At 42.4% G+C, this 23,809-nt stretch overlaps 2 protein-coding genes across 2 annotated transcripts in view; one reads left to right on the top strand and one right to left on the bottom strand.

Moving 5' to 3' along the window:
• The window catches only part of LOC130840246 (leucine-rich repeat-containing protein 37A-like), a 43,323-nt gene extending 29,178 nt beyond the window's left edge, over positions 1 to 14,145 (top strand). Inside the window, 9 exon segments of the mRNA XM_057715547.1 lie at positions 1,280 to 1,398; positions 3,479 to 5,116; positions 5,119 to 5,261; positions 5,638 to 5,742; positions 11,423 to 11,502; positions 11,893 to 12,016; positions 12,018 to 12,036; positions 12,145 to 12,337; positions 14,142 to 14,145. Of these exon segments, the coding sequence (XP_057571530.1) occupies positions 1,280 to 1,398; positions 3,479 to 5,116; positions 5,119 to 5,261; positions 5,638 to 5,742; positions 11,423 to 11,502; positions 11,893 to 12,016; positions 12,018 to 12,036; positions 12,145 to 12,337; positions 14,142 to 14,145 (2,425 nt within the window).
• LOC130839625 (RAD52 motif-containing protein 1-like) overlaps positions 1 to 23,809 on the bottom strand; it is an 82,491-nt gene that overhangs the window by 48,010 nt on the left and 10,672 nt on the right. The gene's annotated exons all lie outside the window — the stretch shown is intronic.

The raw sequence follows: 23,809 nt of genomic DNA, 5'->3' as shown, positions 1-23,809 counted from the left end.
AACTTTATTGCCTGAGGTCCAGGTTCCTGAAAACTTGTTTCCTATATTTTGTGCCATGTTTTCACACTTTCAGGTGGGAGGTTAAACTGGTGCTTGTTACTTCATCTTGGCCAGAAGCCAATAACTTTCTTTAAGTCTGTTTTGTTTTGATACAGGGTCCAATCAAAGATTAGGCATTGCAGGTCATGTCTCTGATTCCATTAATCTAGATATTTCCCTACTATTTCTTCTTTTTGGTCTTTTATGACATTGGCATTTTTTGAAGAGTCTAAGCCACTTGTCTTGTAAATTGCCCCACAATCTGGACTTGTGTTTCCTCATTAGATCCAAAGGAAACATTGTGGGAAAGAATACTACGTAGGCGATGTGTCCTTCCTACTTCAACACTTCAGGTGGCCCACTGCTAAGTTTGATCACTTGGTTCAGGTGGTATCTTCCATATCTCTCCATTGTAAAGTTATTTTTCCTCTTGGTAATTGATAAATAATATGTGGGGTGATACTTTGGGATCAGTGAAGATCCTGCTTTCAAACAACTTCACCCAGCTGGGCATCAGTGGTAATCCTTCTCTGAATCAATTATTACACTGGTAGTTGCAAAATGACACTTTCCTAATTCTGTCATTCCTTCTGCATTTATTAGCTGACATTCTTCTATAAAGAAGAGCTCCCCTTCTTTTCCTTTTGAGTGTCATTATGGACTCGTGCTCTTCTTTAAATTAATTGCGTTATACCTTATTGTAATGATAATGTTATTCTTTTGAATGTTCCAGTTGTCCAGATTTGGCCAATGTGATCTCTGCTATTGTTTAACCACACAATGATTTTTTATTCCTAGAATACTTTCTGCTATATTTACTACTCACAAATAGGAATTGAGAAAGGGACTCCAGAAGGTGGGGACTCATTCAGACTCTTCTTAGAAGTCTGCCTTCTTCCTGTGTACTCTCAACCCAAAGTGAGGCTTTCAGGATGGAAGGAGATACTTCTGAATTAAACTAAAGATCAATGTCACCCAATTCTAATCCCTGTTCCCTTTTTTCTAGGCATACCACACCTAATGCCATCCTAATCCTTCTGTTGGGCACCTCTCTCCTCCTCTATATTTCTTTGCAATAGTCAAGAGCAGCAATTGGAAAACCGGTCCCTCTCCAATTCTCCAGTCCATATGCCCCAAGAACTCCTTTTGGCACTGGTCTGTGGTGGCCTTGGCCTGCCTCTACTACCTACTCAAGTAACTGCTTTACCACAAATTTAATTATCTGTGTTTCCATGTATAGGATCTTATCCAGCCGCATGGCCTGCTGCCTCTGCCAATTTAAAAATACAATTGAAGTTGTCTGTAAGACAGTCAAGCTGCGTTGCGATGGTGAATGCCTGACAAATGCCACACCTTGTGGTGAGCCTCAATTGCCTGATGATAATTTTTCTATTTTTAATTTAATTTAATTTTTAAAATTTTAGTTTTATTAAATGAGGATACATTTTAAAATTAATGATGTTAATTACATTATTTTTATTCAGTAATTCAGAGTTCCAGCTCCCTAAGATTCTAAGAACTACTCCCTTGCTAAAAATCGTATTCTTGGTTACATTATTAAGCTAATAATAGCTCAGTTACAGTGTTAGTTTAAGAATGTAAGTGATTTGTGTATATACAGGAACAAGAAAAAGGAATGGAAGGGGGAAGGGAATTAACATTAATGGCAACATATCATAAACTGTGCTCTCTGCAAATGAGAACTCATTCATATATAGTGCATCACAGTTTGTAAACTGATTTTATATACATTAGGTCTCAAGTACCCTTTGTCTTATAAGCCAGGTGTAAATATATTTTTGTTTATTTGGTTTGTTTTTGCAATTTCATGAAAGAGTATAAGTGATGCTGTTTTATGTCCTATGTAGAGCCTGAGAGTTTCTGGTTCCATAAGCAGAAGCAGCTACCTAGCCCTCCTAATGGATGGGAGAGCTGTCCAGCTCTGAACTTATGCTTACACTGTCCAGCTCTCGACTAGCTCTGAATCTCAAGCTTTTCTATCCACAAAACACTCAGGTGCTTTCAGCTATTTTTCTATGTATTAGATTCATTGGCACTAACTTGATGACTTCCAAAATGTGCTTTCATGCCCAGATACCTTGAATACAGCTCTCTTTCAATGATGTAGAACACGTCATAAGTAATAACACTTTGCTACTTATGCAAAGACTATACTGCTGATTTTTCAAGACAGGTGTTTTTGGAGTGGCCACACTACACAGCTTGCAGGATGTTAGTTCCCCTACCAGGGATTGAACCCGGGCCACAGCAGTGAAAGTGCCAGGTCCTAACCATTAGACAACCAGGGAACTCCCCCAAACAACTTTTTTTTTTTACCTATTATATTACTCCCTTCTCGCCCAAAGTGGGCAGAAAAGGCATTTTTAATCTCCTTTTACAGGTGAGGAACAACGAGAGCAGAGGTGTTAAGTGCTATGACCCTTGTTCCCAGATCTCCTGTCCCCAGTGTGGGGGTCCCTGCAAGCCCATGTTCCTCCTTTCTCATGACTCTCCCCTCCTTATTTGAGCCTCACCATCACCACCAAATATATTTTTAATCCTTTTGGATGAGAAGCCCAGCTACACAATGGTACACATTACCTTCACACAGTCAGAAGCTTTGGATGGTTCCCAAGTAAAGCTGGCAATATTAGTAGTGAAATGAAATGAAAGCAAAGTAGGCATCTGACAGAAGTTGCTTTTTCCCTTCTGCAGTTTAGGATCTCAAGTTTTACTGCATTGATTTGTTGACCATTCCACATTAGCATAGAATCTGGAAAATCTCTTAAGTTATATCTCAGGTCCCTGCCCAAATTTTAGCACAGAGCCAGGGTGGACATAGTGTGTTTTTCTATATAGAGCCTTCTGTTATGGGGGCTGGGATATACAGAAGCAGGGACTGAGCAAAGGCTTCAGTGCGTGGGTGGAAAAGGGCTTGTCATGATGAAGACCTGTTAGCAGCAGCTGTTGTCACAGTCATCTGTGAAAGCAGCAGGAACACAAGCACACTGAAGAGGTGGAGAGAGGAACCTCGCACTCCTCTGCATCTCAGGCAGGACAGGATGGGGTATGTGAACGTAGAGAGTCACAGCAGATCTGCAGAGTGTCCAGCTGAGTAGGGGAATATTTGTCTTCCAGTCTTGGCTTTTCTTGAGTCCTGGGCAGTTGGCCTCTGGCAACCAGTGGAGTAATCCTAAATAGAGTTACTATATTTCATGCTCCGGAATTTTCCCAGTAGATAGCCACTTCTTCGAAAGATACTTTTTTCACCTTTTGTGGTTGCCAATCATAGGTTTAAGTTTGGGTTTCCTTTTCTCCTAAGTGGCCCTCAGATGTTGACTGATTCCTAATCTATTGGATGGGATACATGTCTGTGAACTGACAAAAAGCTGTCCCAACCGTCTTCAGTTATCAAAACCAGTCTCTTCTTTTTTGACAGATGAAGAAGCATCTCTAGGGAATGCAGAAGGATCATTCATGAAGGTGTTACAAGCCCGGAAGAAGAACAACAGCACCGAGCGGACTATTGAGCCAGAGAGGGCATCCTCAGACCAAAGTGCTGTCAGCTTGTCAACCTTCATGAATGAGCAGCTGGACTCGAATGCTGAAAGTGATGTTATCGGTGCACTAAATTACATACTGCCTTATTTCTCAGAGGGAAATCTACAAGATGTGGAATCAACATTATTACCAGTCATTCAGCTTCTTTTTCCAAATGTACATGATGCAGATACGCTCCTGGGCCGTTTGAAAAACAATATAAGGAACCCTCCCATCAACCTTATACCCAACAATTCACCTTATAAAAATAAATTGAGGAAACTCTATTTTCTGGAAAATTTGTTAGATGCAGAAATTCAAGAACAAATTGATGAGGTTGAAAAGAAAGAAAAAACTGCCATGCTTATATATTCCAAACTTTTAGGTCCCAAATTTAAGCGCCCAATCTTTCAAAAGAAATTGGAAACTGCCGAACCACAGAAAAACAGTCTAGCAAAGACTGAGAGTGTAGGGGAAAGCCTGCTGAGAGGGAACAGCGTCCTCAAGGGCCCAAGGGGCATAAAGAAAAGGCACTTCAAAGCAGTGGGAGATGAGAGCGTCAGGAGGAAACAGAATGCCCAGCCATTTGTGGAGAACACTGCCAGAGAAAGAAGTCTCACGAGGCCATCCCCAATAGAGCTGGAACAGCTTCACATGGTGCAGAGGCCCCAGGAGTTAGTGGGAAACTCCTTCAACACAGAGCCTGCATTCATAAAGGAAGATAAGGCAGCAGTCTCTTCTTTCCTGAAACAGTATTCAAGGGGCAGGCTTTCTGGCTCCATCCCTCCAAACTCCCCATCTCAGGTTAAAAAGAAATCAAAAGACTTACCCTACTCTATTGTTGTTTTAGAAGATGCATATGCTAGAATTATATATCTGAAGACTTCTCAACTAATCTCACATTCCGGGAAAAAATACATCTTCCATAAAATTCGGTCTGGTCTGGTCCACAGAAGACCCAAAGGCAAATTGCACTGAAAGTTCAGAAAGAAAGGTTCTCCCAGTAGAATGATGCTTGTGAGGCGTCCTTTCTCTGCAGTGAGGAGCCTCATAAATTCCCCTCCAAGAGAGGCTTTTTCATCTTCAGGAGAACTGACTTCTCAAGAAAATCCTTTTCCAGAATTATTTTCTCTTTCAGACCCTTCTACAGAAAAGCCTACTCCAGAAAGCAATACTGCACAAAATGTCTTTGAAGAAAGTACTTCTACAGGAAACTCTATTCTACCAGGAGGAACCGGCCCTGGAATCACTGCCCATAGAAGTGTCCCCATGGCACATTCTGCTGTTGCTGCAGACAACTTTATCCCAACTGTTCAACATACCAGTGAAACCCAGCGGGAGGACCACAGCGTGGGCAGTGAATTATCCTCTAAGCCCCCAGGCTCCACTTTCCCAGCGCTTGCATCCCCAGGTGATCAATTTGAAGCTCAGCTAAACCAGCAGCTATGGTCCCTCACCCCCAACAATAATGTGAGAAGGCTCATTTCTCATGTTATCTGGACTTTGAAAATGTCCGTGCAGCTGGCCTGTGCCAAACTCATCTCCTGATGAAGCTCCTCAGTGAGCAGCAAGAAGTAAAGGCATCGAAGGCAGAATGGGATACGGACCAGTGGAAAACCGAGAATTGTATCAGTGAGAGCGCAGGAGCCCAGGGTGAACAGAAGGAGCAGGAGCCCAGTGAGGTGAGGATAAGCCCTGAAACACGGGAGCTGCACGTGTACTCAGTGTAGGACGTGCCATTAAAGTGCCCAGGCAGGAATCCCAGGGGCTCCTAGTCTGTATCTTGTTTCAGCCATGAAACTGGCTAAGACAGTGATCTCCCACTTGGCTCATGTAGAGAATGTGCCACTACTCCTAGGGTAGATGAGAAGAGGACATAACACACAGATAAATAAATGGTAGAAGAAAATGCTAATGAGAAGATTAATACCATTAAATTTGGCTTGTTCTTCTAGAAGCTTCTGGCCTGAAAGGACTGAGTTTTATAGTAATTTAAGGATAGTTCGCTTTCATCTTTTCTATCTCCTTGTTTTAAAAAAATGTTGTTTATTATTTTAGCTCACAAAAGAAGTCCTAGGATACGGCTATAACAAGAAACTTATCCTGGCAATATGTGTAACTGGAGCAGTGATGACTTTCATTATCATTTTCTGTCTCATTCAGGTAAGGACAATAATTAATTCAGCTTCAGATTCCTGCACATCCTTTGCCCAGACTCACCAATTTTTAATTTATTTATTTATTTATCTAATGATTTATTGGCTGTGTTAGGCATTCGTTGCTGCACACGGGCTTTCTCTAGTTGTGGCGAGTGTGGACTACTCTTCATTGTGGTGTGCAGCCTGCTCATTGTAATGGCTTCTCTTGTTACAGAGCACAGGCTCTAGGCACGTGGGCTTCAGCAGTTGTGGCACATGGGCTCAATCGTTGTGGGGCATGGGCTTAGTTGCTCCATGGCATGTGGTATCTTCCTGGGGTAGGCATCAAACCTGTGTCTCCTGCATCGACAGATGGATTCCTAACCATTGCGCCACCTAGGAAGTCCCCAATTTTTAATATTTTGTCCATGTTCTTTATATCCTCTCTCTTTCCCTCTATATCTCTATGTGGGTATGTAGAAGCAGTAAATCGTTTTCCTAAACCATTTCAGAAAGTTACAAAAAAAAAAAAATTTCATATTCAGAACCCACAAACTGAAAATCAAAGCCACCTTTCCACCTGCTTCTAACTTGATAGTTCTCTTCAGTCACTAGGATTGAGATACAGTTTGTTGTTTTACTTAAAAGTATATTCCCAGGATTTTTTTTCTTGCAGGGTGTGGGGCATCTGCGTTGCATCTTCACTGCGGTGCGCAGGCTTCTCGTTGCACAGGCTTCTCCTGTTGCAGAGCAGGGGCTCTAGGCGCACCGGCTCATTAGCTGTGGCGCACGTGCATAGTTGCTCCGCAGCATGTGGGATCTTCCTGGAGCAGGGAACGAGGGATTGAACCCGTGTCCCCTGCAGTATCAGGCGGGTTCTTCATCACTGGGCCACCAGGGAAGCTCCCCCAGGATCGTTAAAGGAACTCCTCTCCCAGCAGATCTTTCTGGAATTGGATCCTAATAACAAGCCATTAGACTATTTTGACAAGTTGAGTTGATAAGAAGGCCAGAGTTGACATGATAGTAAAATTCCTTCAACTCAAAAAACTATGTTGATTTGATGTCCTCCCCAGTCACTCTCATTCTACCATTGCTTTCTTTCCTTGTTGGCTGAAGTGATGAGAGGTATATAATCTCCACCCTCAGGGAGCTGTCAGTCCCCCGGCAGGGCCGAAAGCACGTGGTTAAAAGATAAAAGTGTGATCTTGTCAACTCCTTACATTTACATAGCAGCTTTCTTCTCTGGTGTGTTAGGCTTGTGTAGCTGGGTTCCATTACAACAGTGCAAGGAACGTCCAGCAGCAGGCTCCCTAAAGTATGTCCTATTTATGGTAGCTTGTCCCTGGAGCCAGCCTGCTTACCTTCTGTTCAGTTACATAATGAGTTATTACTTTTCCCAACAGGCACTTGCTAACCGCATCAAAAGAGTGATTTTCATCAGCTGCCAATCTTGATTCTGCCCTACCAATCCAACCTACTTCATTTGCCTTTTCTACTGTCGTGGCTGCCCTCCATTCCAGCCTAAGCAGCCCCCCACTATGTGCTAGTCACACCATACCCATTCCTCCGTTTGTCTGTGCCTCTGCCCATCGAAAATCCTTTATTTTGCTTTGCCTGTGGAAGTCCTATGAACCTCTCAAAAGCCAACTCAAGTTCGTCTTTCTTCGTACAGCCTTCCGTGAATACTCTAGCCCTCCTGACCCTAGTCCTGTGAGGTTTGTCACCATTTCTTAGGGGCCATAGCAAAGCAGTCCCCTCCCCTTAGAACTCACAAAAGTGGTAAACAGGTTTTTAAAAGGTGGCTCCCCAAGAGAGAAACACCAGGGTCAGCACAGCATGGACAGAGCAGAGATGTGTGAGGACCAATGGCTCCCTGGCCTATCAGACTTGAATAAAACCTGACATGATGTATGAACTGCTAAAGAGAAACGTGTCTGTCTGCAGGAGGGTTGGTCAACAGTGAAAGCATAGAAAAGGTGAGGCGAGCCCAACACGGGTGGTGCCCATCCTCACATTGCCCGAGAGTAGAGATGGCACCTTAGGCAGCGTAACTGGAGGGTCCGGCCGAGTCGCCAGGCTGTGCCAGTTGAGGAGATGGATGGATCCAGCTACCCCAGGCCTTTCCAGTATACGCAGGATTCAGCTGATTCCTTTCATTCTAATCCTGTTCTCACCAAGTAGCCTTCTGATTGTGTGATTGTGCTTTAGTATGCCACAGAGGCCCTGTCTGTCTCTAGAGAAGGTAATTCTCTGATTGTGTAGACACACATGCCCTGTCTGTAGAACATGTACTTCTCATTATGAAGTGAGAATTCGGCATTCTGATATTTGATCAGTCCTGTGATACTGATATGGGGAGACTGCCACACTAGGAAGAGGTGCGTTCTCTCTTGGTGAGAAGAGCATGATTCCTGAGCCCAGGAGGCTAGGGACTAGCATGCGGTCAGCTTGCTAGTCATTGGCCATGGCCCAGACTACCCTCTACATCTCCAGGTGGCATATGGACTTTTGCTTTTTTAGAATTTGTATAAAGTCCCCTTTTTATTCTTTTTAGCTTCTGTGTAGTTTAACCTTGCATTTGTTTTGTTTTTTTTTGGCTTGTGGAATCTCAGTTCCCCAACTAAGGATTGAACCTGCACTCTCGGCAGTGAAAGCAAGGAGTCCTAACCATGATTTCCTCTCCCCACATACACAATAAACTGTTTGAGGACAGGGGCCATGCAGTGTTTTTCCTATGGAAGTTCAATGGAAGAGATTTGAGGCGTTATGTCAGTTCCACAGTGAGGAACAATGCAACCAAATATTTATTTGAAGTAGCACAGAGAGTCCAGCAATAGACCCATGTGTTGTGAAGACTTCTGAAATGTCATGTTTCAATATTCGAATGAGTGGAAGAAAACGAACAAATGGTAATAGAGTAGCTGCCTACCTCGTTGGGGGGTGAGGGGGGGTGGGAAATAATAGCAGATCCCTATTTCTCACCTAAAATTAACCTATTTCCATAAATGTGAGAGAAGACCACATAACAGTATTAGAAGAGTGCCACAGGGTTCATGGCAGCACTATTTACAATAGCCCAGGACATGGAAGCAACATAAATGCCCTTCAACAAGATGAATGGATAAAGAAGATGTGGCACATATATGCAATAGAATACTACTAGGCATAAAAAGGAATGAGATTGAGTTATTTGTAGTGAGGTGGATGGACCTAGACTCTGTCATACAGAGTGAAGTAAGCCAGAAAGAGAAAAACAAATACCATTTGCTAACTCATATATATGGAATCTTAAAAAATGGTACTGGTGAACCCAGTGGCAGGGCAGGAATAAAGATGCAGATGTAGGAAAAACAAAAGTATTAAAAGAGGGACTTCCCTGGTGCCGCAGTGGATAGGAATCCACCTGCCAGTGCAGGGGACATGGGTTGGATCCCTGGGCCAGGAAGATTCCGCATGCCGCAGAGCAGGTAACCCCGTGCGCCACAACTACTGAGCCTGCGCTCTAGAGCCTGTGAGCCACAACTACTGAGCCCACACAACGCAACAACTGAAGCCTGAATGGTCTAAGGCCCGCATTCCACAACTACTGAGCCCACGTGCTGCAGCTACTGAAGCCCACATGCCTAGAGCCTGTGCTCCACAAAAAGAGAGAAGCCTCCACAATGAGAAGCCAGCGCAGAGTAGCAAAGAGTAGCCCCTGCTCGCTGCAACTAGAGAAAGCCCGCTCACATCAGTGAAGACCCAACGTAGAAAAAAAAAAGTATTAGAAGAAAATAAACACAATATTTTTATAATATTATGCTGGGGAAAAGCCTTCAGAGCCTGATGGCAGGAGCAGAACCTTTGATAGATTGGCCACCTTGTCTGTGACACCAACTTAGCACTGATTCATGTCAAGAGTAAGATGAAGAATTTTGCATATACTGTCTGATTTAATCCCCACAGTCCTGTGAGGATGGTGTTACTTTCCCTCTTTCATAGATGAAGGAGATCAATGTAAGGCCCCAGCGGCCAAACCAAGAGCAGAAGCCAGTCTCACCTGACTGCAAAGCCTGTGCTCCCTACTCTGCTCTTCTGTCTCCTTAGAGACAAAAACACTGGAAGGATTTGAAACATTGAAATTCAATGAAAGCCAATATTTATTTACTATAAAGAGATTTTTTGGGTTTTGTTGCTTTGTTCATGAGGGGATTTGGGGCCACACTGAACAGATTGTGGGATCTTAGTTCCCTGATCAGGGACTGAACCCGGTCCACCTCAGTGAAAGCGCTGAGTTCTAGTCACTGGACCGCCAGGGAACTCCTACGAGTTTCAAAAATCAACAGGAAGAGGACACATAGTCCAGGGGAGATGGGGGCAAGGGCTGTGAAGAAGAGGAGGAGGTGTGTTGAGTCTGCCACCATAGCTGCCCGTCCTCTCCTCATGGCTCACGTAGCGCAGGTTTTGTCAGCCAGGCCGGTGACACCTCATGACATAAACATCATCTCTGTTATTTTCTTCAAGATCTTTTGTAATCTGTCTAGCATTCATTGTATTTGATTTTTAGTGTGGTTGAGGGAGGGGATCTCTCTCCCTCTACAGGAAGATCCAGTTGTTTTCAAATCTTTCACTGAATGGTTCATTCCTTCTTCCCTGGTCTAAACTACTGTCTTTATCTGGACTCTATTCTGTTGATGCAGTTATCTTTTCCTGGACCAGTACCAATATCACACTGCTTAACTCCAGTTGCTTTGTAACATATTTTGTATCCGCTGGGGAAAGGTCCTGCTCTTTGGTCTTCTCTCTCATCCGTATCATAACTGTGCTTGCATATATACTCTACCAAATGTCAGCTGGCCAGGTTTTGTTTTAAAATTATCTTGGATATAAATGGATTGCATTGAATTTGTAGGTTAATTGGAGGAGAACTGACCTCTTTATAACATTCTAGGAAGATGATGTCTCATGCCATGTATGTATTTCTTCTTAATGTCCTTCAGAAAGGTTTGGATGTTTCATCACATAGGCCTTACACATTAAAACAGAAAAGTTTTAATGTTGTCATCACATAGGGCTTAACATAGGTTAAGTTTCTTCCTTGGCACTTTATGCATTTTTATTCATAGAGTAAATGGGATTGTTCTTCAATTTTTTAGTTACTTATTTGTGTTATATGGGAAAACTGTTGAGGCTTATATGTTGATCTCTTGATTCTGTATGCAGCCATCTTACTGAACTCTCATATTACTTCCCATAAAACTTCACTTCATTCTTTTGGTTTTTCTAGAGCCATCATTTCATATGCAAATCTGTTTGTCTCTTCCTTTCCAATACTTCAATTTTCTTGTACTACTGATTAGGGCCTCCTCCAGTGATGAGTAAGAGCAGGAATGATAGGCGTCCTACTCTTGTTCTTGACTTTAAAACAAAGCTTGGGTTTCTGGTACATACTTTTCTTTTCTTTTCCTGCTTCTAAGAGTTTTTCTTGGGAATTATCTGTTGAACGTTATCTAAAACAGTCCATAAAATGTATTGGCATCTGCATGCAAGACCCGGAGTAAGGCACTGTGGGAGAGTCAAAGGATTATTAAACAGGATAGAATTCCTGTGCTTACAGAAGTTATCATCTCACTGGGTCGATAGGACTTAAAATAAAAAGGAGTGAATGAGGCTGTGGAAATAGTGGTAATGGACAATCATGGTCATGTTTTCTTTCACAACAGATTCATGCTCACAGGGTAGCAGCAGCAGCAGCAGCACAGGGAGAGGAAGAAACAGGGCAACTGCCCAAGGGCCACAAAAGGTGAGTGGGGCTGAACATCCCGCCTGTCCTCCACGCTAAGCCACATGCAAAGGTCCCCCGAGACCCTGGGGGCCAGACACCGAGAACGTCTGTGAGGCCAGCACGCAGGGGATGCTTTTCAAGCTCCCAGGTCTGTGGTGATTCTGCTCGTTGTGATTCTGGACTCGGGCGCCCATTTAATCCGGAGAAGCCCAGAGGTAACACAGGTGAGAGAGGTGGGAAATGTAACACTAACTGTGTGTGTTTTCCTCCAAGGGGCTTTTTCCCCTTTCTTCTGCGAAAGAGAAGCTCAAGGGAAGGCAAGAATCAGGTAACTTTGAGGAGGGTAACGTACAGTGGCCGGAGAAGGCAGGGAGATGCAGAGTTAATATTTCCCTTTCTGTGTTCTAGGAGGGCTTTCACTGGAGAAGGCGGCCACTTTGGCTTAGGGATACGTATAGACCGCTCAACGCCACACGCAAGAAAAACATGGCACAGAAACTACACGACCAGGAGTCTTCTGATGAGGATGAGATTTTTCCATAAGGATGCGGGGTAGCTGATAGGGACAAGTTAAAATTCTCATCTAAACTGGGGAAATAATGAAAAGTGTAATTGTTCCTTTTGAGAGTGAAAGCCTTGGCATTATTCTTCTTATCTCAGGGAAGGCAGCAAAGCCCCAGCAGAGGATGTTTAGGCTGCAGATTCGGCTGCTGGGGAGACGGGTGAGGAAAGTGAGGCAGCACACGAGACCGCGACAGTGTGAGCCCCGTCCTGCCTCAGGCCACCTGCACATTTCATTTTCCAGGATTGGCTTCTCAGCATCACTTGTCAAATGCTTCTTTTTCTCATTTTTTAAAAAATACATTTTTTTAAATTTACTTATTGGCTGTGTTGGGTCTTCATTGCTGCACACGGCTTTCTCTAGTTGTATTGAGCAGGGGCTAGTCTTCATTTCAGTGCACGGGCTTCTCATTGCAGTGGCTTCTCTTGTTGTGGAGCATGGGCTCTAGGCAGGTGGGCTTCAGTAGTTGTGACACATGGGCTCAGTAGTTGTGGCTCGCAGGCTCTAGAGCTCAAGCTCAGTAATTGTGACACATGGGCTCAGTAGTTGTGGCTCGCAGGCTCTAGAGCTCAAGCTCAGTAATTGTGGCTCACAGCCTTAGTTGCTCCACAGCATGTGGGAACTCCATGGAGCAGGGATTGAACCCACGTCCCCTGCACTGGCAGGCAGATTCATAACCACTGGACCACCCAGGAAGTCCCTGAGTTAGGGATTGTCAACTGGGGATGTGCTCCAGCAAAGAGAGAGTAAGGAAAGCAAGAAGAGAAGGGAGCCAGGAAAAGGCCCAGCCCAGGAAGCAGGGAGGGGAAGTTCCAGGACAGCAGCTGTATATCCAGCACCCACTGGAGGACAGAGCCTGGAAGAGAGGGCGCTGCAGGAGCTGGGCACCTACTGCTAAGCCAGAGCCTGGAGGAGAACAGAGGAGGTGAGAATGGCCGATAGAACATGGAGAGCCCGAGAGGAAATTAAACCCCTGGGGTCACAGGAGGGGAAGCGAATGTAATGAGTACATTATTAAGCTCTACGGTGAATAATATTTACAGTCACAATTCTGTAAACACTATTTTTTTTGGCCATGCTGCGCAGCTTGCAGGATCTTTGTTCCCTGACCAGGGATTGAACCTGGTCTTGGCAGTGAAAGCACCAAATCCTAACCACTGGACCACCAGGGAATTCCCTGTAAACGCTATGAATTATCTAGAAACAGTGACATAACTAAAGCTGAAGAATGGACTGGGGGTAGGTGTGTAAGAGAACTAACTCTTCGCTGATGTTACTAGGAATTCAATAGCCAGGGTCTAAAGTGGATAAACCAAGAACTAGATGTGCAAAGAGATGTGGAGAAAAGCACCAGAAGATTCAGCTACAACCTGCTCCGTAGAAGTAACCAGGCCCAGTGAGCTGGCTCAGGAAGGTGGGCAAGGAAGTGGTCTGGGCCAGGGAACTGCTGTGGGTCATTGTGTTTCATCACCATTTCATTTCACTTAGTACCATCTAAACTGTAAACTATGCATATAATTTTATTGTTTTCTAGTTCATTATTTTGTGATTTTTTTTCCCAATAAGAGGTACAATTGACAAATAAATAATGTAAAATTTTAAATCCATTTTAAAGATAGTGGGAAGGGGACTTCCCTGGCAGTCCAGTGGTTAGGACTGTACACTTCCACTGTGTGTGTGGGGGGGCGGGGGGGGCAAGGGCGCGATCCCTGGTTCGGGATCTAAGATCCTGCATGCTGCATGGTGCAGCCAAAAAGAAGAGGGAGAGAGAGAGAGAGAGAGGCAAACCAGCTTCCTACTACAGAACCCAGGAGATCACTAGCTATTCCTGTGTCAAGAGAGATGGTTGCATTAATACTAGTTTCATGATTTCAATCAAATGCCAAATAAGGATTTATCTGGAGTCCAAACAAGAAAATATTTCACTCCAGTGCTCAGAAGAGCAGAGAAAGGCAGGGACCTGACTGGATTGGAAAGGCGAGAGTTAGCCAGAACTATAATAATAATAGCTGGCCATCTTCCAGTACCTACTACAGACCAGAAACTGTCCTAACGATATCATCTTATTTAATCTGATGTTTTCCCCAATTTACAGATGAGGAACTGAGGCTGAGCGAGTCTGGGGAACTTCCCTGAAGTCAAACACTCTGGAGCCCTCCGCCTGAGGCTAAGAGGCCTCAGGATGTTGTGACTTCTCTTTTCTGAACATCGATAAAATTCAATTTAGAAGTTTCTATCTTCAAGGCTGTCTCAAGGGACCAATGAAAAATAATGACACTGTGGCAGCTGTCCTCACTCCACACTTGTTGGGTTGTCCTGGACCCTGCACTGTTTTAGGGAAAGCCCAGCAAAGAGGATGGGATTCAGGTCAAAGCACTCCTGGCTCCAAAGCTCACTTGCTCTGCCACTGAACTACGCTTCCTCTCCAACTGGAATGAGAAAGAGCTGGGTGAGAATCCTGCTTCTGCTGTTTATTAGTTGTGTGGCCTTGGGGCCCCAAGTCACTTAACCTCTCTTAAGCCTGTTTTCTTGTTTGTACAGTTGTTAGGGAAACCACTGACCAAAAGTGCCTGCCGTGGCCAGGCCTGATAGTAACCACGTGCATGAGTTCTCTTAGGACAGGAGGTGCTGGTAAGGAACATGGAACTAACAAGCTACCACCAGCAGGAAGAATTCGGGAAAGGTCAAAAGGAGAGAGGAGTCTCCAGTCCATGTGTCCTACCAACCTCCCACAATCCTTCTCGCTAGAATCCATCTTGGCTGGGCGATGCGTGCACCACCAGGAAGGACCCTGAGTCAGAATGATTGGCCAGAGACATTCTGGAAACCAACCCAATTACCATAAAACCTGAGACTGTGAGCCACGTGGCAGAGCAGTCCTCCTGGGTTCCCTTACCCTGCTGCTCTCCACCGGGCACCCTGTCCCACTAAAGTTTCTTGCTTTATCAGCGAGGGTATGCTTGTGGCAAGCCGGTGAGGCTCTTGCTGTGCCAGTTATGACCAGAAACATTGTCCTTTTGCCAAGGTAACCGGATTTCCCTAGAAATCTCTTACTTTCCATCTTGTTTAAATTAAGTTTAACACTAAGAGAACCCTGCCTCTATGTCCTTATTTCTAATCTTCCTGCTCAACCACTAACCCTGGGGAACGCACTCAACAGTCAGACTCAACTGGCCTAAAGCCGAAGATGGGGTGGTTCTCACTCCTGGAGAATTACAGAAGGGGCAGACCACAACTCCAACAGCCACTTTTATAAGTGGAAAGAGGACTTCCCTGGTGGTGCAGTGGTTAAAAATCCACCTGCCAATGCAGGGGACACAGGTTTAAGCCCTGGGCTGGGAAGATCCCACATGCTGCAGAGCAACTAAGCCTGTGTGCCACAAATACTGAGCCTGTGCTGGAGAGCCTGCGATCCGCAACTATTGAGCCCAGGTGCTGCAACTACTGAAGCCTTAGGTCTTAGCTGCAGCATGTGGGATCTTTTGTTGAGCTATGAGAACTTCTTAGTTGCAGCATGCAAACAGTTGAAAAAAAGTAGACTATCTTATTAATAATGTATATATTGATTACATGTTAAAATGATAATATTTCGGATATAAGGGCTAAGTAAAAGATGGCTACCAGAAAATTTAAGATTACTTGTGCGGTTTGCATTATGTTTCTGATGAAGTGTATGACTATACCCACACTTTATTTATTCATTCAATTCTTGGTGTATATGGAGACTTTTCTAGTTTTTAGTTATTAAAAACAATACTGCTTTGAACATACTTGAGTATGTATCCTGATACATATTTGCCTGAGTTTCTCTAGGATGTAACAGGGACACAAAATTGTTTTCCTAAGTTGTGCTACTTCAAGTTGGCAGGTTGAAACATGTGAAGTCTCCACCCTTTCAACTTCCACCAAAATCTCCAGGAATGCTAGAAAAGATATAACTTAAAAATTACCACCTTAGCTCAATGTGTGGGAACAGCTCCACAAATGCTCCCCTACCAGAAATGTCCTGGAGCTGCCTACAGGCTGGTCAGTTGTAACAGTGCGGTAGGAGCAGCCTACAGCACACATCAACCCCACATCTTTCCTCCTTGATCCAGGCAGCAAAGGCGTCTTCCTCCAGGTAGGAGCAATTGGTGGCAGGAAGGAGGCAAGGTCCCAGGACTCTGGAAGAAAGCTTTGCACTCCCTGACTAGCCACCAGAAGGCACCTTCCACCTCTGCCTTATTCTCAGGGGAACCCATTGGGAGTAACAAGCCCCAGCAGCTCATTTCACTTCTCCCCTAAAGCTGGGAAACAAAAGCAGTAGAATCTCAACTACAAAGATGAACTGCACTCAGGAATGACCAAACATTGTGAGAAAGCCAACTCCATCAAGGACAGAAAACAAAAACAAACATAAGAGCTTATAGCCAATGAATCACAGTTAACAAAGCACGAGAGGACCTTAGCATAGCATAATTATTATCCTCAGACAGAGGGAAGCACATAGTATATCCATTAAAAAGAATGAACTCAAGAATATATGAATCAAAAGTGTTAGCAGTCATAAAAACTCAGTATATGAGCAGCAGAAATGACAGTTAAAGAGTAAATTAGAAAACTCAGAGATCCAGCCAATGACCTGTCAGAGTGCAGAATGAAGGGCTCAGGGATGACTCACAGTCAAGCGTGACACCTGGGTCTGCCCAAGGAATGTAAGTGCTTTGCTTCTGCTGGTCTCACAATAAAGCCTGGGAACATACTGCGGAGAGGAGGGGGTGCTGTTTTGCACCTGCTTCTTATACCTAATGAGCAGGAAGGCACATAACCAGTATCCCAAGAGTGGAGTGACCGTTCGGTAGAGAGCCAGCACAGGAGAAACTCTGTAAGATGTCAAAGAATCCCCTTCCTTGCAGGTACTATTAACAGTGGTGCGTCCTTCAGGAGCCTTGGGGATCTGAGCACATGCTGTGTTGCCTTGTGAAACTATTTCCATTGAGTCCTGTATTTAAAACATTCTGCTCTTCACTCAGGGTCTCTTGCTCACATATTTATATTAATTCCATCTCATAGCTTATTTCTGTCTCATAAATGAATACTTTACTCATAGCTTATGAGAATTAAAATATTACCACCTGAAAACTCTGCAACTCTCAGTTGTTAAGGTCGTTCCTATTACAGAGAATACAGTCACACACAGTTTTAAAAGGTCACTAAAACAAAAACAAAAAAGACTTTAATTCCCACAAAGAACACTTGGAGCCCTGACAATGCTTCAAGGACCCTGACCTGCATTTGAAATTCACCACGTTAGAAGGAGCAGCAGTGATGGTCAGAATCCATGTTAGGGGGGATGGTCAACAGCTGGTGCTAAGATGGATTGTCTTCTCACCTCTGCCAAGCAGTGGCTTCATATTTCCATGGAAATGATCCAAAAAGGAAAAACCAAATCACTATGTCCAACCACGTGTATACTAACCATTTTCATAACTTCAAAAGTTGGAAAAAATACTCCCTCCCCCATATCACGTACAAAATTGTATGTGTATATCATGAATGATACACAAAGGTCACAGGAAATGATGATATATGAAAAAACTCAAGAGAAAAGTGAAACTCATACAGGCTAATTATAACTTTGAACGCTGACAAGGAGTCAATAAGGACGGCGAAGAGATGGGGCTGAGCCTCAGCTCTTCATGGCACTGTGCTCGCTGACTGGCTGAGGCCCACATCACACTGGTTAGAGTCTAAATATCATGGTGGGACAGGGAATAACCAAAGACTATATATTTTTAATTAACTGGGTTTTGTTGTGTGAAGTTGTTTGGATGACAGGACAGTAAAACATTTTTAAATAACAATAATGAATTCAACCTAGAAGTAAAGTTTAGACTGAGAATGAGTCGGTCACCAAAAAAACTACCAAAAAAGGAGCTTCAAATATGCAATAACTGAATAACTGAAATCAAATACATTGATCTGTAGAACTCCAAATATTCATTCTGACTGAAGCAAAACTTTTAAAACTATGGGGAATCAGAGTTAAAGGCAGATCTAAAACTTTCTCGGGCTTCCCTGGTGGCACAGCGGTTAAGAACCTGCCTGCTAGTGCAGGGGACAAGGGTCGCGCCCTGGTCTGGGAAGATCCCACATGCCTCAGAGCAACTAAGCCCAAAAGCCACAACTACTGAGCCTGCGCTGTAGAGTCCATGAGCCACAACTGTTGAGCCTGCATGCTGCAACTACTGAGGCTCATGTGCCTAGAGCCCGTGCTCTGCAAGAAAAGAAGCCACCACAATGAGAAGCCTGCACACCACAATGAAGAGTATCCCCTGCTCGCCGCAACTAGAGAAAGCCCACTCGCACACAGCAATGAAGACCCAACACAGCCAAAAAATAAATACATTTTAAAAAATAAATAAAACTTTCTGACATCATGAAAATATCAAAACCAGGCATGAAGTAACATTTAAGAAACATCCACTAGGTGTTTTATAGTGTCTGGCCTTATATTTAGGTCTTTAATCCATTTTGAGTTTATTTCTGCGTATGGTGTTAGGAAGTGTTCTAATTTCATTCTTTTACATGTAACTGTCCAATTTTCCCAGCACCACTTATTGAAGAGGCTGTCTTTTTTCTATTGCATATTCTTGCCTCCTTTGTCAAAGACAAGGTGCCCATATGTGCTTGGGTTTACCTCTGGGTTCTCTATTCTGTTCCATTGATCTTCCTTTCTATTTTTGTGCCAGTACCATACTGTCCTGATCACTGTGGCCTTGTAGTATAGTTTGAAGTCAGGAAGCCTGATTCCACCAACTCCGTCTTTCCTTCTCAAGATTGCTTTGTCTATTTGCGGTCTTTTGTGTTTCCACACAAATCCTAAGATTTCTTGTTCTAGTTCTGTGAAAAATGCCGTTGGTGATTTCATAGGGATTGCGTTGAATCTGTAAATTGCTTTGGTTAGTATAGTCATTTTCACAATATTGATTCTTCCAATCCAAGAACATGGTTTGTCCCTCCATCTGTTTGTGTCGTCTTTGATTTCTTTCCTCAGTGTCTTAAAGTTTTCTGCATACAGGTCTTTTGTCTCCTTAGGCAGGTTTATTCCTAGGTATTTTATTCTTTTTGTTGCAAAAGAAAACAGTTTGGAGGTTCCTTAAAAAACTAAAAATAGAACTACCATATGATCCTGTAATCCCACTACTGGGCATATACCCAGAGAAAACCACAATAGAAAAAGAAACATATACCATAAAGTTCACTGCAGCACTGTTTACAATAGCCAGGACATGGAAGCAACCTAAATGCCCATCAACAGATGGATGCATAAAGAACATGTGGCACATATATACAATGGACTATTACTCAGCCATAAAAAGGAATGAAATGGAGGTATATGTAATGAGGTGGATAGACCTAGAGTCTGTCATACAGAGTGAAGTAAGCCAGAAAGAGAAAAACAAATACTGTATGCTAATTCATATATACGGAATAAAAAAAAAAAAAACAACGGTACTGATGAACCCAGTGATAGGGCAAGAATAGGGATGCAGATGCAGAGCATGGACTGGAGGACATGGGGTTTGGGGGGCAAAGGGGAAGCTGGGACGAAGTGAGAGATTACCATAGACATATTTACACTACCAACTGTAAAACAGCTAGCTAGTGGGAAGCTGCTGTATAACAAAGGGAGATCAGCTCGATGATGGGTGATGCCTTAGAGAGCCATGTTTACTTCTGACCAGGGTTCTGGTCTAAAGCAATCTTATTAATTTCACATTCATTCTTTTTTTTTTTTTTTGAAATTAATTAATTAATTTATTTATTGGCTGTGTTGGGTCTTGGTTGCTGCACACGGGCTTTCTTTAGTTGTGGTTAGTACTTATCAATACTTGAAATTATATCTATTTATTATACTTATATACTTATTTTTATATATTTGTAAACCCCCTGAGAACTGGGATACTTAGGCTGGTTTATTCTTGGGCCTGTATCCCTAGCATGTAAAACAGTTGCTGGCATGTACTAGATACTCCAAAATATTTAATGAATGAATTCAGAAAGTGACAGGTACTTTTATTTAACTATCAGATACTTTTATTTAAAACAAGTCATCCTTTTAGCATCACTCATGAAGATAAGAATAGGAAAAGAAATGTCTTTCTTCTCTCCTACATTTGTGACTCAATCTTCTGAGACAAGAATCCTTTGAGAATTTCATAAAAGCAATGGTTCTTGTCCCTAGAAAACTGCACTCTCTTGAACACATGCAAAAGTGTGCATGCAATTTCCATCTGTGGATCATCCTTTCAGGGCAGAAGTCTGTGAACAGAGTGGACTGAATCCAGAGGGCAGAACTTGGATGAGAAACAAAATTACATCTCAATTTTCACAAATCTCTATCTAAAAGCAGCATTTCCTTCCATTTTGAATGTGGGCAACACACCACACCAGATCAGCAGTATAGTTAATTTGGTCCCCAATAAAAATCACAGATCATTTCCTATCACATATATGTTGCAGATATCTCCAAACATCATTTATTCTCATCACTACCTTAGAGCTATAATATTTATTAGACCTACCACTATATCCTGTTATTTAATGTGTTAAGAGAAGCATATTTTTTAGTATATCACTAATTTTAAAAATATCCTGAGAACTATTTCAATATAGTTTGCTTTGTTTTTTATATATTTTAACTTATTATACATTTCAAAACAGGATCCCAAGAACATAAGCTTCTTCAGATCGCCAAAGAAATACACACGGGGCAGCAGGAGGGAAGGTTAAGAAATTCTGCCTTGGGGAACCACTGATCCTAAGTTAGGAACTTCTGCTTATAAGGTATAAACCTCAAGCTGACTTAGAAATCTTCAAACCTTACCAGACTCATGTTATAGTGTATCACCTCCCCAATACTTTTTTTTTTAAGCTCTTTTTTTTTTTTTTTTTTTTTTTTTGGCACACGGGCTTGGTTGCTCCGCGGCATGTGGGATCTTCCTGGAGCTGGGATCGAACCCGTGACCTCTGCATTGGCAGGCGGATTCTTAACCACTGCGCCACCTAGGAAGCCCTTTTTTAAGCTCTTTATTGGAATATAATTGCTTTACACTCTTGTACCAGCTTTTGAGGTACACCATAAGGAATCAGCTGTATTTATACATGTATCCCCCTATCCCCTCCCTCCCGTGGCTCCCTCCCACCCTCCCTGTCCTGGCCCTCTAAGGCATCACCCGTCATCGAGTTGATCTCCCTTTGTTATGCAGCAACTTCCCACTAGCTAGCTATTTTACAGTTGGTAGTATATATATGTCTATGGTACTCTCTCACTCCATCCCAGCTTCCCCTTCGCCCCCCGCCCCCTCAACCCTGTGTCCTCCAGTCCATTCTCTGCATCTGCATCCTTATTCTTGCCCTGTCACTGGGTTCATCAGTACCATTTTTTTCTTTTTTTTTTGATTCTGTATATATGAGTTAGCATACAGTATTTGTTTTTCTCCTTCTGGCTTATTTTACTCTGTGTGATAGACTCTAGGTCTATCCATCTCTTCAAACACATGCTTTTTAAAAATTAATTTTTAATTTCAATTTATTTTATAAAAATATGTAGTATATATTCCGATGGCTCAAAATTCCAAAAATATATAGCACACAATCCAAACTTTTTCTCTTACCTCTGTCCCTCAGTCTACCACTCCTCCACCACTCCCCAGAGGAAACTAAGTTATCTATTTCTTGTGCCAAATGACTTTCATTTTTCTTAAAAGTTTGGAAAATAAAATCTCGAAGTTAGATGTTATCATGAGAAATATAAACTACATACAGTATTTAGGAAATTCACAAATTAAAAAAAAATTGCCTGCTTCTAGCATTTGTTCCCTCTGATATCCAATAAGATATCACACTAAGGGTTGTCATAATCGCTATTTTTAGATTGACCGCTATGTCTTTTATTATTAATTCAGAAGTCATGTATGACTTGTCTGTTCAAGCTGAACTAATGATATGACCACAAACTGTCATGAAAAATTACTTTGAATGTGTTTTTCCAAAATCACTTATGTATCTAAACTAACTTTTTCTACAAATGGTTAAAAAAAATAGTAACAGAAGAAAGGGCAAAGGACAGACAACTCAGAGATGAAATACAAATGTTCAGTAAACATATAAAGATATTTAAATTCACAAGTAATCAGAAAAATTCAAATTCAGATGGGATCCCTTTTAGTCACCCATCAGATCAGCAGGAAAAAAGAAAGAAAGAAAGAAAGAAAAAGGGGAGAATATCAGTGGTGGCAGGGTATGGGGAAATGAATGTCATCACAGCATGCTGACTGGAGTTTAAGCTGGCACAACTTTTTTGAGGGCAATGAAAATTTTATATCTACACAGTCTTCACCCCAACAACTCCACTTCTGGATAACGATTCTACAGAAATATCTGACCAGGTTCACAAAGATGCATGTACAAGGACAGTCACTGCAGCGACGCAGTAACAAGAAAACTGGACATAATCTAAACATCCTTCCAGAGGGGCATTATTAAACTGTGATACATTCACACTATGGAATACTATGCAGGAGTTTAAATGAATGGGGTAACCCTCTATGCACTGGGAAGGAAAGAAATCTACCAGGGTGAGTCAAAAATTATTAGCATTTCTACAGCCTGAGTGCAGATAATTTTTGACTTACCCATGTAGGACATATCATGAAGTGAAAGAATCAAGTTGCACGAGATTATCATTTATGTAAAAAAAGAAACAATCACACAACAAACCTATTTTAATACCTGTAAATATGTATGTACTCAAATGTATGGAAAAGAGTCTGGAAGGATACATACTAAACTCAAAGTAGGGGATTAGGTGGGGGATGAGGGCACAAGGAAGGTTTTCACTATACCTGTTATTTCATTTTTACATATTGAGAATATAATCATGTATTACTTGTATAATGGAAAGGACTTTAAATTGGCTCTTCCTGATTTTAAAAAAGGCCTGCCACATTTAATTTTTAAAACAAACACAGAATTTCAATCAGTAGGTTGCTTTGGAGATAGAGGGGGAAATACCTTTTCTCACAGCTATTGACCTCAAAATTTTGGACCAAGAAGGATCTTACAATGCAGTGAGCTCTTTGCATTCATATCTGGAGGGAATATACTCGCAGTGTCGCAGTCCAAAGGTATGCCTTCCATACATGAAAATAATTATCTTGCACAGGAAAAACTTTCAAAATTTTTACGTCTTTCAGAATATAACCACCTTTTCTTTCTCTACTCTCTTCCCTTCAAAAGAAACTTTGCAACACTGGGGTGACTTTAATAATCAGAAATCTAGCCCCGATTAAGTTCTCAAGGGCATGAAACACTTTTTTTGCTCCTTTTTTATAAAAATCCTACATGAAGTACAATAATGTTTTCTTTTACAAACTACATTGACAACTTAATCCCTAACTCTAGGTATCCATATAATTGGTTTACAGAAAGGTCCTTCTGCAAAATATTTCACACAAGATATGTATGAGATGCTAAGAACTGGGTCATACACCTTACTTGAAAGGCAGTAATCGCTTTCAAAACACTATAGCGTAGTTACTTAAGGCCACAGTTCCTTTATTCCAAAATCCCTGCAATTCTGTTTGAGGGGAGTTCTAAAAGGCCTGTGTCTTCTCCTGTGTCCACAACTGTAGAAGTACACTGATGGCCCTCAATCCTGCTCGCCAAATTTCAAATAAGTCATCAGAAACAAGGCTCAGGACTTCAGGAAAAGTCCTA

Source organism: Hippopotamus amphibius, chromosome 17, assembly GCF_030028045.1.
Source record: "Hippopotamus amphibius kiboko isolate mHipAmp2 chromosome 17, mHipAmp2.hap2, whole genome shotgun sequence".
Taxonomy (NCBI): Eukaryota; Metazoa; Chordata; class Mammalia; order Artiodactyla; family Hippopotamidae; genus Hippopotamus; species Hippopotamus amphibius.
The sequence above is the reverse complement of the archived record's forward strand: the minus strand, read 5'-3'. Positions and strand labels throughout refer to the sequence as shown.